The sequence below is a fragment of the Bacidia gigantensis genome, assembly GCF_019456465.1.
Source record: "Bacidia gigantensis strain McMullin 20006 chromosome Unknown scaffold_268, whole genome shotgun sequence".
Lineage (NCBI taxonomy): Eukaryota > Fungi > Ascomycota > Lecanoromycetes > Lecanorales > Ramalinaceae > Bacidia > Bacidia gigantensis.
In genome coordinates, this window is record NW_025408614.1 from 632505 (window position 1) to 646055 (window position 13551).

The 13551-nt window shown below is 49.3% G+C and overlaps 6 protein-coding genes across 6 annotated transcripts; 4 read left to right on the plus strand and 2 right to left on the minus strand.

Moving 5' to 3' along the window:
- Positions 1-309: 309 nt before the first annotated feature.
- Positions 310-1365, plus strand: KY384_009017 (uncharacterized protein; the record flags this gene model as incomplete). Its single annotated transcript, XM_044817503.1, has 1 exon — positions 310-1365. One exon carries the CDS (start codon positions 310-312, stop codon positions 1363-1365), a length of 1056 nt encoding a protein of 351 aa, XP_044664656.1.
- A 372-nt stretch (positions 1366-1737) lies between these two features.
- Positions 1738-2781, minus strand: KY384_009018 (uncharacterized protein; the record flags this gene model as incomplete). Its single annotated transcript, XM_044817504.1, has 2 exons — positions 1738-1948; positions 2195-2781. 2 exons carry the CDS (start codon positions 2779-2781, stop codon positions 1738-1740), a joined length of 798 nt encoding a protein of 265 aa, XP_044664657.1.
- A 520-nt stretch (positions 2782-3301) lies between these two features.
- On the plus strand, positions 3302-4214 carry KY384_009019 (uncharacterized protein; the record flags this gene model as incomplete). Its single annotated transcript, XM_044817505.1, has 2 exons — positions 3302-4103; positions 4168-4214. 2 exons carry the CDS (start codon positions 3302-3304, stop codon positions 4212-4214), a joined length of 849 nt encoding a protein of 282 aa, XP_044664658.1.
- A 680-nt stretch (positions 4215-4894) lies between these two features.
- On the plus strand, positions 4895-7466 carry KY384_009020 (uncharacterized protein; the record flags this gene model as incomplete). Its single annotated transcript, XM_044817506.1, has 2 exons — positions 4895-4916; positions 5134-7466. The coding sequence occupies 2 exons, from the start codon at positions 4895-4897 to the stop codon at positions 7464-7466; spliced, it is 2355 nt and encodes a 784-aa protein (XP_044664659.1).
- Positions 7467-8354: 888 nt separating this feature from the next.
- Positions 8355-11321, plus strand: KY384_009021 (uncharacterized protein; the record flags this gene model as incomplete). The annotated part of the gene is made up of 4 exons (XM_044817507.1): positions 8355-8510; positions 8639-8983; positions 9046-10269; positions 10647-11321. The coding sequence occupies 4 exons, from the start codon at positions 8355-8357 to the stop codon at positions 11319-11321; spliced, it is 2400 nt and encodes a 799-aa protein (XP_044664660.1).
- Positions 11322-11890: 569 nt separating this feature from the next.
- KY384_009022 (uncharacterized protein) lies at positions 11891-12456 on the minus strand (the record flags this gene model as incomplete). Its single annotated transcript, XM_044817508.1, has 2 exons — positions 11891-12125; positions 12308-12456. 2 exons carry the CDS (start codon positions 12454-12456, stop codon positions 11891-11893), a joined length of 384 nt encoding a protein of 127 aa, XP_044664661.1.
- Positions 12457-13551: the final 1095 nt, after the last annotated feature.

Below are 13551 nucleotides of genomic sequence, written 5' to 3' on the forward strand. Positions count from 1 at the left end.
ACAGGGGTCTATGATGGCAAGATGTTTGTGTCAGTATCGACTGGCCTGGGTGTCCCAGAAGGCAAACGCTGAGTCCATTGTAGCTTAGACATTGTTCAACAACCAGCCCGCGCCCGCATGTGTGGGTTTGGAGACAAAGTTCGTCCCGACTTCCTGTTGGCAGCTTGCCTGCGCTAGAAGTAGATGGCATGGGTACTGATCCATTCACATCTACAGGACAGACGACCCATCACACCGCCGCCCGCCGTTCGACTGCGGGTTCTTGATGCAGATACCCGCCAACCACTCGACATCAGGTAAGGCAATCCCATGCCCTCAGACCATCATCCTCTTGGACGATGCAATGTTCAGCCTACAGAATCGGCAATGCTGATTTTCTGTGTCAGCGAGATCGACACGGCCTATTACATTCTAACAGTAGATCTTTGGTCTGAAGATGGTAGAACAGAAGCGAATCTTGTCAGACACTCATCAACATCACCATCCATCTCCGCTGCGACCGCAACATCTTACCCACCGGAACCCTCAGCTATAAGTTATGCCCACAATGTTCCAGTCCTGGGTACGCATTTCTACCCAGGCTACGAAGCAGCACAGCCCAATTATACCGGCGTGCCGTATCCCATACCTCGCCAAAACGAGCTCGCGCATCATATGCACCAAGCACAGAAAGCCACTCGCGAGGAAGCCATACGTATACAACAGGAGCAGCAAACCCTTCAGAATCAAGGTCACCATCACTCCATGCCCAAAACAGGGCAATCTCAGCAAATGCATTCATCGACGCAGGGATATCTACCTAACCAGGGGGGAACGACTGCTACGACTAATGGAATGGCATACCCAACGCAGTCTACCATGTCTTATCACCCCCAAGGCCCAATGCTCTCTCCCAATCCCATGATCATGAACGTGGTCGATCCTCGCTCCCATCCAGGGGGCATGTTCACACGAAATCTGATCGGCAACTTAGCCGTTGGCGCCTTCAAATTGACCTACCCAGAAAATGATCTTGGCGTATGGTTCATCCTCCAAGATCTGAGCGTACGAACGGAAGGCACATTCCGCCTCAAGCTCAACTTCGTCGATGTAGGTACCTCCGCCTCGGCTGCTATGGACCCGCCGACACCTAGGGCTCAGACTCAGAGCCTCCAGACTGGGAAGCTCAACACAGCCGCGGCGCCTGTGCTAGCCAGCTGTTACAGTAACCATTTTCAGGTCTTTTCGGCGAAGAAATTTCCCGGTGTTGTGGACTCAACCGATTTAAGCAAGGCGTTCGCGAAGCAGGGGATCAAGATTCCTATCAGGAAGGATGGAGGTGGGGCCAGGGGCAATGAGAGGAGAGAATGGGATGATGGTGATTGAGGGCACGGTTTCGAAATGAATAAGCATCGCACTCGAGACAGTGGCTGTATATGACCCTTCGTACTCGGAGCATCCTCGGCTTGGAGTCGGGTTCAACCACCATATTTCAGGATAATCACAAAGAAATTTGAGGTCTTGGAAGGAACAAGACCATTTGGAAAAAGGCGTCTGATTGAGGGTGTGGGAGGCTTTAGTTTTGCGTTTTCGAGTCTGTTTTAAAAGACGTTCATCTTCAAGGACGAGGTTCGATTTTGGACGTTACCGCATTCATTGGGAGGAACCTCTGTAAACTTCGGTTTTGTATCATTGATGTAGAAGAGCCAAGGTTAGAAACTAATTGTACGCTCGAGTTGATCGATCTCCCCTCTTACTCTATTCCGTGACAGCCTTTAATTCAGCTCGTTCCACTGTGCCGACTATTTCGCCTCCCGGCCTCACCTCAGTCAAAATGTAGACATCTCTCGAGCATTGTGCGTGTGGCAGCTTCTTTCCGACTTTTGTATCTCTCCTTGAGACGCTTTCTCGGACATTTTGCCCTCGGTATATTGGCCAGAGGTCGTTAACCTCATCTAGCACCCGTTCCCTTCGTGGAATTCTCCATATCAGATTCCTTAATCTTCGTTGTATACGTTATTCATCTAGATACCCGTCTTCTGGAGGTATTTATCGATCAATAATCCGCAGATACCACAGAAAGCCACCATGCATGCTTGCATAGCAAACACCGGTCTCTTGACGGAACCCCCGGAGCCTGCACAGCGACGTAGCTCGTCACTTTATCCCATCCCATCCCGTCCCCGTCCCGTATACCAAACCCTCTCCTCCTCACCGTTCCGGCGCATCCACCAACCTCTCAACCACATACCGTCCCCGCGCCACACTCACAATCGGCACCCCCGGCACCTTCCTCACCCTCCTCTTCAAATCCCGATCGTTCGTCGCCACGATGTAAATCCTGCTCTTCATCGCCCGGTCCACGATGCAGTCGTCCGCGTAGGTGCCTTTGTGCGTACAATCCAAGACCTGGATGGCGGGGTCTTTGGCGATGCGGAGGGCGAGGCGGTATTTGGGGCCCAACTTCTCTAATTCGGCTAAACAGCAGGTCGTGATTGTCGGTTTTACGCTGGCGTATAGGCAATCCATCAGAGATGGTACGAGGGAGAGTTTATGCTGGATTGTGTGGGAGAGGAAGTTCGTGTCTAGGAGGATCTGGTAGGGAGGGCGCAGGGCGGTGTTGTAGGTGAAGAAGAGGGAGGTCGGGGCTTGGGGGATTGAGCGGACTATGCCGTCGTCTTTGGCTTTCTTTGAGGCTTGGAGGAGGTCGTTTTTTTCTTGGTTTTTTTTGAGGCGGGCGTCTCGTTGGCCGATTACGCGTTTTGTTTGGGCGAATTTGCGGGTTTTTTTGGCTGTGCCCATTTTGCGAGAATCTTTTAGAGATGGCTGTTATACATCGAGTATGCACAATCTTTGGATTGGCATCTTCTTGGTGGTGATGCCGTAGGCTATTTTTGGCTTGTGCGAGGGGTGTGGCGGCGGGCTCTACTCGGGCGTTGCCCGGCCTTCTGGGCTGCATGACCTGGATTCGGGCTAGCGCATACTCGTAACCTGCAACCAAAACAGACCTTCCTTGCTTCCGTTCCCTGACCACGAACTTCTTTGTACTTATTGTTTGACGTTCGCTAATTGGCTGTGCAAATCACATCTTTCTTTCGTTTGGATTCCCTCGTTCTTGCTACAGTCGCTCCCTGTGTATAGTGAATAGCATTCATTCGCTACTTCAGGGGTGCGCCTCTCTAATACGACGCTCTTCACCCCCTACCAAAGACATCGACGGCGCTCCTACAAAGAGGAAATCAGTTTAAGAGATTTTGAATCGCCTGGGATAAATAGGGGAGCCCGAGAGCGTTCCATACACATACAGACGCCGCTCAGGGCCATGAGGCTCCCAAGGCTATCACCAAACGGCTCGCTTCTTTCGTTCACAATATTGCTCCTGCTCATCTCACACATCGCCGCCCAAGGCTTACCGAAATTACCAAGCAGCGATGACGATAGTGATTCCTCCACCACGGACAGTGCCGCGGCGCCAACAAGTGATTCAAAAGAGACGGACTCCGCTTCGGCTACAGCTTCGGCGACTGACAAGACACAAAGCAAGACATCAGATATGCCCGGCTTAAGCGGTCTCCCTAAATTGAAGGGCGATGACTATCCACCCCCGTCAGTCCCTCCAACAGCAGATGCCCCCTTCATGCAAAAATCGAATCTGCCAGAAGGCACGGTGTTTATATGCGTGGGCGCAGCGCTGGGATTTATTGGTTTCATGCTTTTAGCTTGGAGAGGGTTCTTGGCTTGGTCCGTTCATCGATCCGTGAGGCGAGCAGCAATGGCCCAGGTAGCAAAACATGACGGCAAAGATCCATTACGAGGTCTCAAGACTAAGGGACCCTACGTAAGTACGGGACCTGGCTCGACACTATCGTTGGATCAGCTGGCAGGTGGGAAAGGTGGGGACAAGGTCAATTCTACCCGCAACAGTCTCTTCTTTTCTCCCACCGCGGGTGCCGGAATGCAATCGCCTGCCAATAGAGGTTCTGGATACCTACCGTCAGGCTACTATGCGGCTGGCAATGCTGCACCAGCAAATGGCGCAAGCTTGGCGCACATAGGAGCTGGAGTGCCCATGTCAAATCTGGGCAATCAGAACCGACGCTATTCAAGGGCATCGTTGAGAGCCAGTCCACCACATTCCCCTAGTCTACCACCAAGCAGAGGTACAGACTCAATGTTGAATGGTAGCAGACTCAGCACACAAGGCTTGGTCGGACAAGCAAGTAACAACAGCTTGAACCTCAGCGTGGCTCCGCAAGGTCGAGCACCGAGCGCTTATCTGGAGGATCTTTTCGAAAACCACCCGCCTGGGGGATCACCAGCGGAACATAAAAGGCATAGTAGGAGATGATGGGCATTTTGTATAATTCAGAAGCGTTTTGGATTACTCTGTTGGGTTGGGAAAAATCATGACTGCATGATGGAGTTGAATAGAAGCTTTGGCTCACAATGAGCAAAGCCTACGATGGGTGATGACGAGGATCTCTTAGATAGGAAAGACCTCATATAAGAAATTGACATACCAAATTCAGTCGTTGTCTGCGCGTGGTCGTATATCATTTGGCAGTCTCTAAAATCTCGCTCCTCCCGCTCTATTTTCCCTACATACCTATACCACGATCAAGCTTTTGACCACCTTTCCTACCCCACCTGATGTCGATGACAGCTCAAAAGAATGTCAGGCTTCAAAAGAGCCCCCGTAAAAGGCGGCGCTCCTCCTCGCAACTCCGTATTTGCCTCGCTGCGCGAAGCTCAGATTATCAACCAAAAGCCAGTCCTACCAGCAGGTAAACGCCCAACTCAATCTTGCCTATTGAAGATAGCTTTCCCTTTGTAGCAATCAACGTATTAGAGATTCTGAAAAATGCTAATAGGCTCAAGAGATCCTTTCACAAGTTCTCGACTATCTGCCCCCAGAATGTCAGATTCGGTGCGCTCGCGTGTGCAAACGCATGCAAGAGATGGTCTACGATGACACTAGATGGGTTCAACGCTTAAGGCTAATGGGATGCTGGGATGAAGGAGAAGCAAGAAGACAAAGAGCAGAGGCATTGCAGAAGCACAGGAAGGTTGGGAGCGTCGGCCTGCCTGTCAATGGAGAAGGGGGCCCAGGTGCTGGTGCAGGGGGAGCGAATGTGACGCTATCTGATACTACAGATAAGAACCACGATGATCAAGATGGTGAACATCCTAAGGTTTCTGTCACAGCTCCTGGCGGACTTCAGGATCTGCAAGATGGCTTTAACACCCTGTCTTTAACAACGAGAGACCCAATATCAAGGCTCAGTATCCTCAAAACGGTTCGCTCGATACGTGGACGTGCTCGACTCGAATACGGACGGGTGCATACAGCTCTGAACGCCTTCTATAAGGATGCTGTGCAAGTGCAAAACCACTCCCAAGCGAGAATCTTCCGAACATACAGAGATCCTAATCAGCAAGCGCAGATGCTAGCAACACTGAAAAAGTTTGGCAATAGCGACTTGGAAGAGGGATGGTGGAGGCGGCAGGAGAAGCTTGCTGCCGTATCTTTTGCTTTTGAGCAGGCAGTAACCAAAGAATTCGAAAGTGCTATCGAGTCCAAGGATGTCGATGGGAAGATGAAGAAGTACGCACAAGTACTTACCAGTCTCAACGGTGGCGGAAAAGCAATTGAGATGCTCCTTGAGCGAAGTCCGGTCATCTACGGCAAACACAAGTTTGGAGATCCTATCTATTGCCTTGATGGCATGGGTGACTATTCCTACGACAGATCGTACGACTTCTTCTCGAAGCTTGCAGTGGCTTTTGATGAGCAAGTAGATGTCATGGAGAGAATCTTCCCACCTGAGGTTGAAGCTATCATACCCTTCTTAGAGAAAGTGGGGAAAGCTGTCATTGGACCATTTCTTAATGCACTGCTTGACGAGGCACATCGCGTCTATGTTGAATCGTATCTCAGGGCTGTATCCGGGACATGTGAACAGTGTCTCGGCTGGGCGAGGGCATCTAAGGCAGCATCAGTTGCAGGTGACACCTTTCTTGACGCAGCTTTAAAGATGATAGTATCAATATTTGATCCACATGTGGACCTCTATCTCAAAGAGGAGCTTGCGTGGTTCAAAGACAAATCTGAGGCTGAAGTCAGCGAATGGGAGAGGAAGCTTACCGAACAAGATGCCACAATGGAGTCAATGTACATGTCGAACGTCAATCGACAAGCCGATAAAAGAGATTTCTTGACCTCGTTCAAAAAAGTCGTCATGATGCCCGTAAACGTTTTGCCTTCCTTTCAGAGTAAACCGGCTGCAGCCAAGGCACTTGTCAATGGCGAAAGAGAAATTGCAAAATCGCAGAACTCCACGAGACCGTCTACACCTAGCATACCAAACGGCACGGAATTGACTGCTCATCGATCAGTTTCACCCATGCCAGAGCCTCCGACTTCAGAACTAGCAGCGAAAGCCGCCATTATGAAGACGAGATTAGAAGGCATTCATTCCCTCTTCAGTATTGAAGTCGCCCTCAATCTGGTACACAAAGCCAAAGCCAGCATCGAGCGAGCGGCCATCTTTACCAAGCTTGGTGGACGCTTTACGGAAGATGCCCGTTTACAATGTGAGCTGATCTTCATCGCCCTATTACAAACCCTAGGTCCAAAACATGTTCAAGTAGGTTTCGATCAAGCGGTAGACCATTTGTCGAAGTACAATCCTCGCGATGCTGGTGGGGAGAAACAGCCAGGCAAGACGCCCCTAGTCACATTCCTTGAGCTCGTCAACGTAGGCGATCTCATACAGCAGATGCTTGACGTCTTTTACGAGCAAGAAATGGTAGCTGCAAAGCTCACGGATCGGAACGACTTTCTCAATCCTGTCGCCAAGGAGAAGAAACGCTTTGAACAAATGCTCGACTCTCGTGTCGCTGCTGGACTTAACAAGGGCATCGAAGTACTTATGGATGAAGTCGAATACGTCTGCGCCACTACCCAGAAAGCTGAAGACTTCAATCCTGGTGCTGCACCGAATGGGAAGTCGGACATCCAGGACATAGGACCAAGCGATACCGCCCGAAATATCACCGACATTGTGTCTTCCCACACCAAGATGCTCGTTGGCAGCACAGACAAGAACATGCTCGACGTATTCAATCAAGAAGTTGGGATGCGGCTCTTCACCGCACTGTGCAAGCACCTCAAACGCCAGCGCATTTCTGTCGCCGGCTCCATCAAGCTCATCAGCGACGTGAACCTCTACCATTCCTACGTCTCTACGCTCAAGAATAAAGATCTGCTTCAGTTCTTCATTGCGCTAAGGGAGCTGAGCCAGATATACCTCGTCGATCCGTCAGATGCAAAGTCTTTGGCTACCATTATTGCAGATGGTGATCGTTTCAAGGGTATCTTTCGGGCGGAAGAGGTGTATGAATTCGCGGAGCGGAGGGCGGATTGGTATAGTATCAAGGGCAAAGTGGAGAGGCATATGTATGGCATTGGATGCGCTGTTATGTGACTTGTCTTGTACAGAAATGAGTATCTATGTCTACTGCCAGACTTTACATGCATCTCGACTGCCTATAAAGATACTCCGCTTCGCTTGAGTTGCTGCATTTAGGGAAGCCTCACGCTCGATCGGCGTGATCCTGCAGACAGCGGGCGGTGCACTGCCTGCGGTCACGCTAAGAATGCAGGCTGCATGGACTCGAGGCGCAGTTACAAAAGGCTCTTCGAAGACTTCCCACTTCTCTATCTACCTTTCTTCCATCGTCCATCGTCCGGGATACTAACATTAGGAGTGTCACTGAAGGTGCGAATGTCGCCAACGACAAGAGTCGTTGAGAGAAGCCTTGTTTGAAATAGGTCTATAAATAAACGGTCATATGAACGAGTTCTGGCTCACTTAAACGCCTATAGCACGACGAGTTGGACGAAGAGGGACTGTTGTTTGCGTTTTTGCCTCAGATTTACGGTCAGCCCCTGCTTTGGAATTACATAGAGCGACAACAGGCTTGTTGGTCAAATTTTGCGGTGTCAGCTTTAGGAGCCGGAATTGAGCATTTGACAAAGAATCTGAAAGATCATTTGAACGATGTGCCGCATTGAGCGGTACAATGAGGTCTTCCTAGATGGCCATGCCGAACAGAGAGAAAGGGTTCTCAGTTGCATTGCCCGCGAAGTTGATTCATGTCAAAGCTCTGAATGTGTTAATTTACCAGATGTCCCTGCTTCTTGGCAAGATAATGAGGAGCGTGCTAAGAGGCAGACTTCACTGCTGAGAGCTAGACCAAATATCCAAATAGCAGGATCTTCTAAGAATCCACTTGCTTTGCGCCCCAGATCTGGAAGAAAACTTCCTTATCTCAAGGAAGCAGCTGTTTTAGACGGCGGCTCCACCATCAAAATGATCGAAAGTGATGAGCAGCATTTCGCAGGCGAGGCTATCAATGACATCGGAGCAAGCCTTAACAAGGATGAGAATATCACGGATATTTTCGCACCTCCTCTTACGCTCACTCTACTCTTGGATTGTGACACATGTCGAAGACTCAAAATAAAGGTAAGATCTTATGAACCCCAGCGTGGTTTGTTGTGCTCATATGATGCCAGTGCGACAGGCCGAAGACATCTGTAAATTCACCTTGCACTTCCTGTAGACGTCAAAATATCGTTTGTCAATTTCAAAAGCAACTAGCACCACCTGCGATGAGCAAAAAGGCGGAGGCTCCTCCTCAACTAACGCTGCATTCACCATTGACCCGTGCAGAGGATAAGGAAGCAGGAAGACATTCTATTGAACCGGGATCTGAGGCTTGTCAGACAAGAGGCCAAATTCAAACAGGTGCCGGAGATGACGCCTTCAAAGAGACTGTCGATGGAGTTGATCGACCTCACTATCTCAAGAAGATGGTATCTGAAGGAACGTGGACGGAAGTGACCAAAGATTTGGTCAGCAAGCAAGCAATCGAGCAGATGCGGTATGAGTACGAGGAGACTCCTGGCTTTTACTATATCATGGCCTACCTGAAATATGTAGGTGGTCCTTGATCCTATTCTGTCGCAGTGACAAAGATACTAAGTAGAGTATTCCTTAGGAGGACGTCTTGGCTCTTATTGAGCTTACAAATAACAAGCAACACACCATAACTCGTGCTCTTGACGTTGTTGAGAGTGGGGCGGATGAATCAGAGACCGCTGTTGGGCTCCTAGAAAAGACTTATAATGATATGCTCGCCAAAGTCCAAGCTCACCCCAGTACCTACGCCTTGAATTCTGATGAATTGAGAGTCCTGCATTATTTTCAAAGCCGCGCTTGTGCTAACGATGACCTGTACGCAGCGATTGTGCGTAGAAAAGGGGCAACACCCGCTCAAGAGTACTTCTTACCCTCTGGGATGCCACAACAATATCATGGGAATAAATTGAATAGTCTTGAAGACGTTTCAGACCAGATTAACAGGATCTCAGACAATAGTGAACAGAAAATTTCTACTTCGAGAAAAGCCATACAAAACGTCAAGCGGAGAGAGGGTTTACTGGGCAGCAACAAAACCGCATCAGAAGACAATCTATCGGTGAAAAGCCCAAAAGATGACCGGGTGACTCCCCGAAAAGCGCACTTCGCTCAATTCAATATATCGCTCAAGCAGCAACAAGCGTCAGAAGTCTGGGCCAAAGGCGGTTGGAAAGTTGCAGTGTCATTGCAAAAAGAGGACATGAATGAAAAGCTCGAAGTTGATGGACTCAAGAATATAGGTACAATGGATAGCATGTCCAATCTGGCTTTCATGTACTGGCGACAAGGGCGTTTTGCCGAAGCCGAGGAATTACAATTGCAAGTACTGGGAGCCAAGCGCAAAGTCTTGAAACCGGGGCACCGAACACTAGCTGCAAGTCAAGCCGATCTAGTCTTCTTGTACCAGCTTCAAGGGCGATGGGAAAAAGCAAAAGAGCTTTCCGAAGAGATAGGAAGGCGACTGGGACTCCACTTCACTTCAGTCAGCCTAGAGGGATGGCCGAACAAGATTCAGAAGATACGGACGGCCGGTGCTCGGCTCTCAAAACCCCCTTTTCTCATACAAAGGGCTCGAAAGATGGCGTTTTATGTACAGTGGAGGCTTGAACGAAAAGAGAGCCCTCCACCTACCTTGTTCAGATTGAATACCGTAGTGGACTATCAGATTCATGGAGGGTTCTCTCGAATAGAGCGATGTAAGGCGTACGTCGAAAGCTTCAGTGGCAGAGAGTGGGATTGGTGGCCACTTGCTCAGATGAAAGAGCAGGTCCCAGAAGGCAAGATAAGGCTCCAATGGCAATGTGTAAGTGTCCGGATGCTTCTCATACCCGTTTGCTATTACTCTCGATTTCTTTCCAGGACTTTAATACTCTTACGCCCACCTTCTCTTTGGCCTCTAGACCGCAACTCAAACACAATCCATGCATCTTAAGGCACTCAAACTGATAGAGTCAGGTGTGTGGTGAGACGCAGTGGGCCGATATTTCCACGAGCCTGGCACGGAAATGCGCTCAATTTCGTACCAAGCCAAGCAATGGGCAGAGCCAAAGGCAAAGCCAGCAATCAACCTCAAAGATCACTTCTGAACCGCCTGTCAAACAGGCAAGTTCTAGTACGTCTAGCTCTGTGTCGTCAGGACCGAGCAACACAACCATTGATGGATTGTCTCACTCTGCCCAGGGCGTGATCGGCTCCGAACGGTCCTTCGACGATACCAAAAAACTTTTCGTACTCTTCGCCATTCATCAGAGCTCAAAGATCGATCACACACAGATTGAAACGAAGATACCAAAGATCCATGACGACGCAATGTTCTTTGCAAACCTTCGTACAGAATACCGTCTTCTGAGAGGTCTTTTACGGTATTGGCTGTCACCCTTTGTATTCTCACATTGCTCTTTCGTCAAATATACTCGCTTCTACGTCAACGAGCTCGCTCACATCGGACCAAGTCTCCCCACTGACTCACTTTACGTCTATCATCCTCGACCACCAGGTCCACACGATGATCCACCAATCTCCTCTCACGAATTCAACAGGCGGTTCTATTCCACCCTTTGCAATCCATGCGGACGCGGCGAGGCGCTCGAAAGGATTCCGAAAAGGATGAAACGCTTCCAAACCCACATCCATGTTGACGGACGGGAGCACATGTGGGGCCTCCAAGTGGAGCTCAGGCCGAGCTTCATAAGGGTCCTGCTGTGGCAGATCGCTATCACTGCTGCTGGATGGGCTTTGCTAGGCTGGTGGCTAAGCCGCCATAGGGGAGATCTGCAGGGTGCTGCTGTTCCAATTACCTTGATTCTTACGGCGCTCGTCGCATTATGGGTACCACTTTGGGAACGCATGAAATGAAGATGGCTTCTAGGTGCACATCAAATTTTTGTATTGGTGGCATTCAGGCTCTATGTCGAGGTGTCAAGACTCTGGGTAGCAATGTCTGCCGATATTACTGCCATAGGTAATGAAATTCTATGCTCACTAGGCCAACCTTCGAGACTCGAATGAACTCCTTCGGCTCTAAAACAGCTCCCTACCTCAAAGCTCTATCGGACTCTCCTTCAAGAAAACCGGACTTGACAGACCTCTCCCACTAACACAACTATCAAAAAGCAGATTCTCCCAAAGTGTCGCCATCATATTTCGGAATTGAGAGGCTCTTTGTCGTCTCTGATAACTAATTTTTGTTACACACCTAAGCATTCTTCTGAGAATCAATCTCTACGAACGCTTGGATCTTTTCCTTACAGCTTTGAAATGTGTGGTCTGCTAGTACGCCAACTTCGGGTGAAATGTTCTTTGCATTGCCTCTTAGTACTTGCTCGGAAGATTTGTGGCGAGCCTCTCTACAGCTTGTGATCCTGCTTGAAATCATCACCACTCTCGATAGGCACATCCTCATCATAAACCAAAGGCTCCACTGACTAGCTAACCTGATGCCAAGAGCGTATGGTAGCCTTCCACAGACGACTCCTTTCACCCTCCCGTAAACGGAGAAACATATGTGAGTACTCAATATCAGTGTTCAAGCCATCCTTGCATTCCGATTGCTTGATCTGTTTTTCCATCGCTGCAGCGGCTTCTGCCGGCCTGTTCGCTTCGTTATTGATACATCGTTGTAGATGATCAATGACAGCATCGTTCTGCTTGTCAAGGAGACTGTAAAATTGGAAAGCTTCTTAGAGCAGATTATATTGGTGTCTCAACGATCTCGGAATCATAAGCCTGTGGTAACTTTCCACAGACTACTTCTTTCACCCTCCCGTGAAAAGCAGAAGAAAAATATGTGGGTGCCCAATATCAGTGTTCAAGCCATCCAGTACCGGCGTTGTTCTCCTGACAGTTCTGTATCTTGATCACTTCTGCATGGCTGCAGCCACTTCGTCTCTCCAATTAGCCTTCTTATTGGTTCGTCGTCGGAGCTGGTCAAGATCTCATTTGCGCCATCGTTGAATCTGCTGAGGATCACATCGCCGTCAGGAGCTGCCATTGTGGGTGTGTAGCACAATCCATGCTGAGTACTATCTCGACAGCGTATGCGACCGCGCACGTCGCTGGGATTTGGAAGAATACTACTTGTTTTCTCCTTGTCTGGTATTACCTATATGAAGGTCTGTCAGCGCAAGGACTGAGGCCATCAAGCACTGTGGAATGATATGGAAAGAAGGAGCTGTGAATGGCTACAGCTCAAAGCCTGAGGGAGGCTTCCACAGCCCGAGGATGATGAGATGATCGTTTCATTCTGTTTCGCAGCCAGCTGTGGAGTTGTGGGTGCTCCCTTCAGAATAGCAGCCAATAGCTTTGAGTGATCCTGAGTAGTTGCAAGATCACCTGGCGCGAGGAATGGCATCCAACTTCTTCAGAATTCTGCCTTCTCTAGCATTTTCCGCGGATTTTTGATATATACATATTTTTAGATGTTGCCCTTTCGGGACACTTGGAGGGCCGTACACGTCATGATCAACTGCCTCAAGTGACCATTTTGGTTTCCCTTTTTCATTGTGTAGCAGCTGGTGTTCAATTGAGGGGTGGCGTGGTTTGTCATCGCCATGTTGCTGGCACCGTAGGATGCTGCTTGACGTAGTATGACCAGAAAGACATTTCCTTCAGGTCATGGCGAGGTTGACGACTCGGACATCCGGTACAATACTTGACCAGTGGAAATCCTCAGCGCATGCACGTTCGGTGATGCGTAAGACCACTCCAGACTCATTGTATGGTATGATGATTATCACAACATTCTCATTTGCTATGTCGCCTTTGACTTAAGGGCGGTCCTTACTTGAAATTGACGAAGAAGATGTTCTGCGGAGAAGACACGCCTGGAACGTATATCTTTGTAGTATTCGTAGACCACGAAGTACACGAAAAGCTTCGAAAGATTTCGCTTCGCTACGGGTACTGACATTTCACGATTGCGTATCGGAGGCTGGCCGGTTGAAGCCTGCGCTATAATGAGAGGCTGTCAAAGCCTGCCGTGGATTGTCCATTGATACACTTGTTTTTAGCATAAGAAGCGACTGCAAGCAGAGCGGTCGACAATGGTGAAGAAGGAGAACACTCCTGTATAAGAGATGTAGTGAGG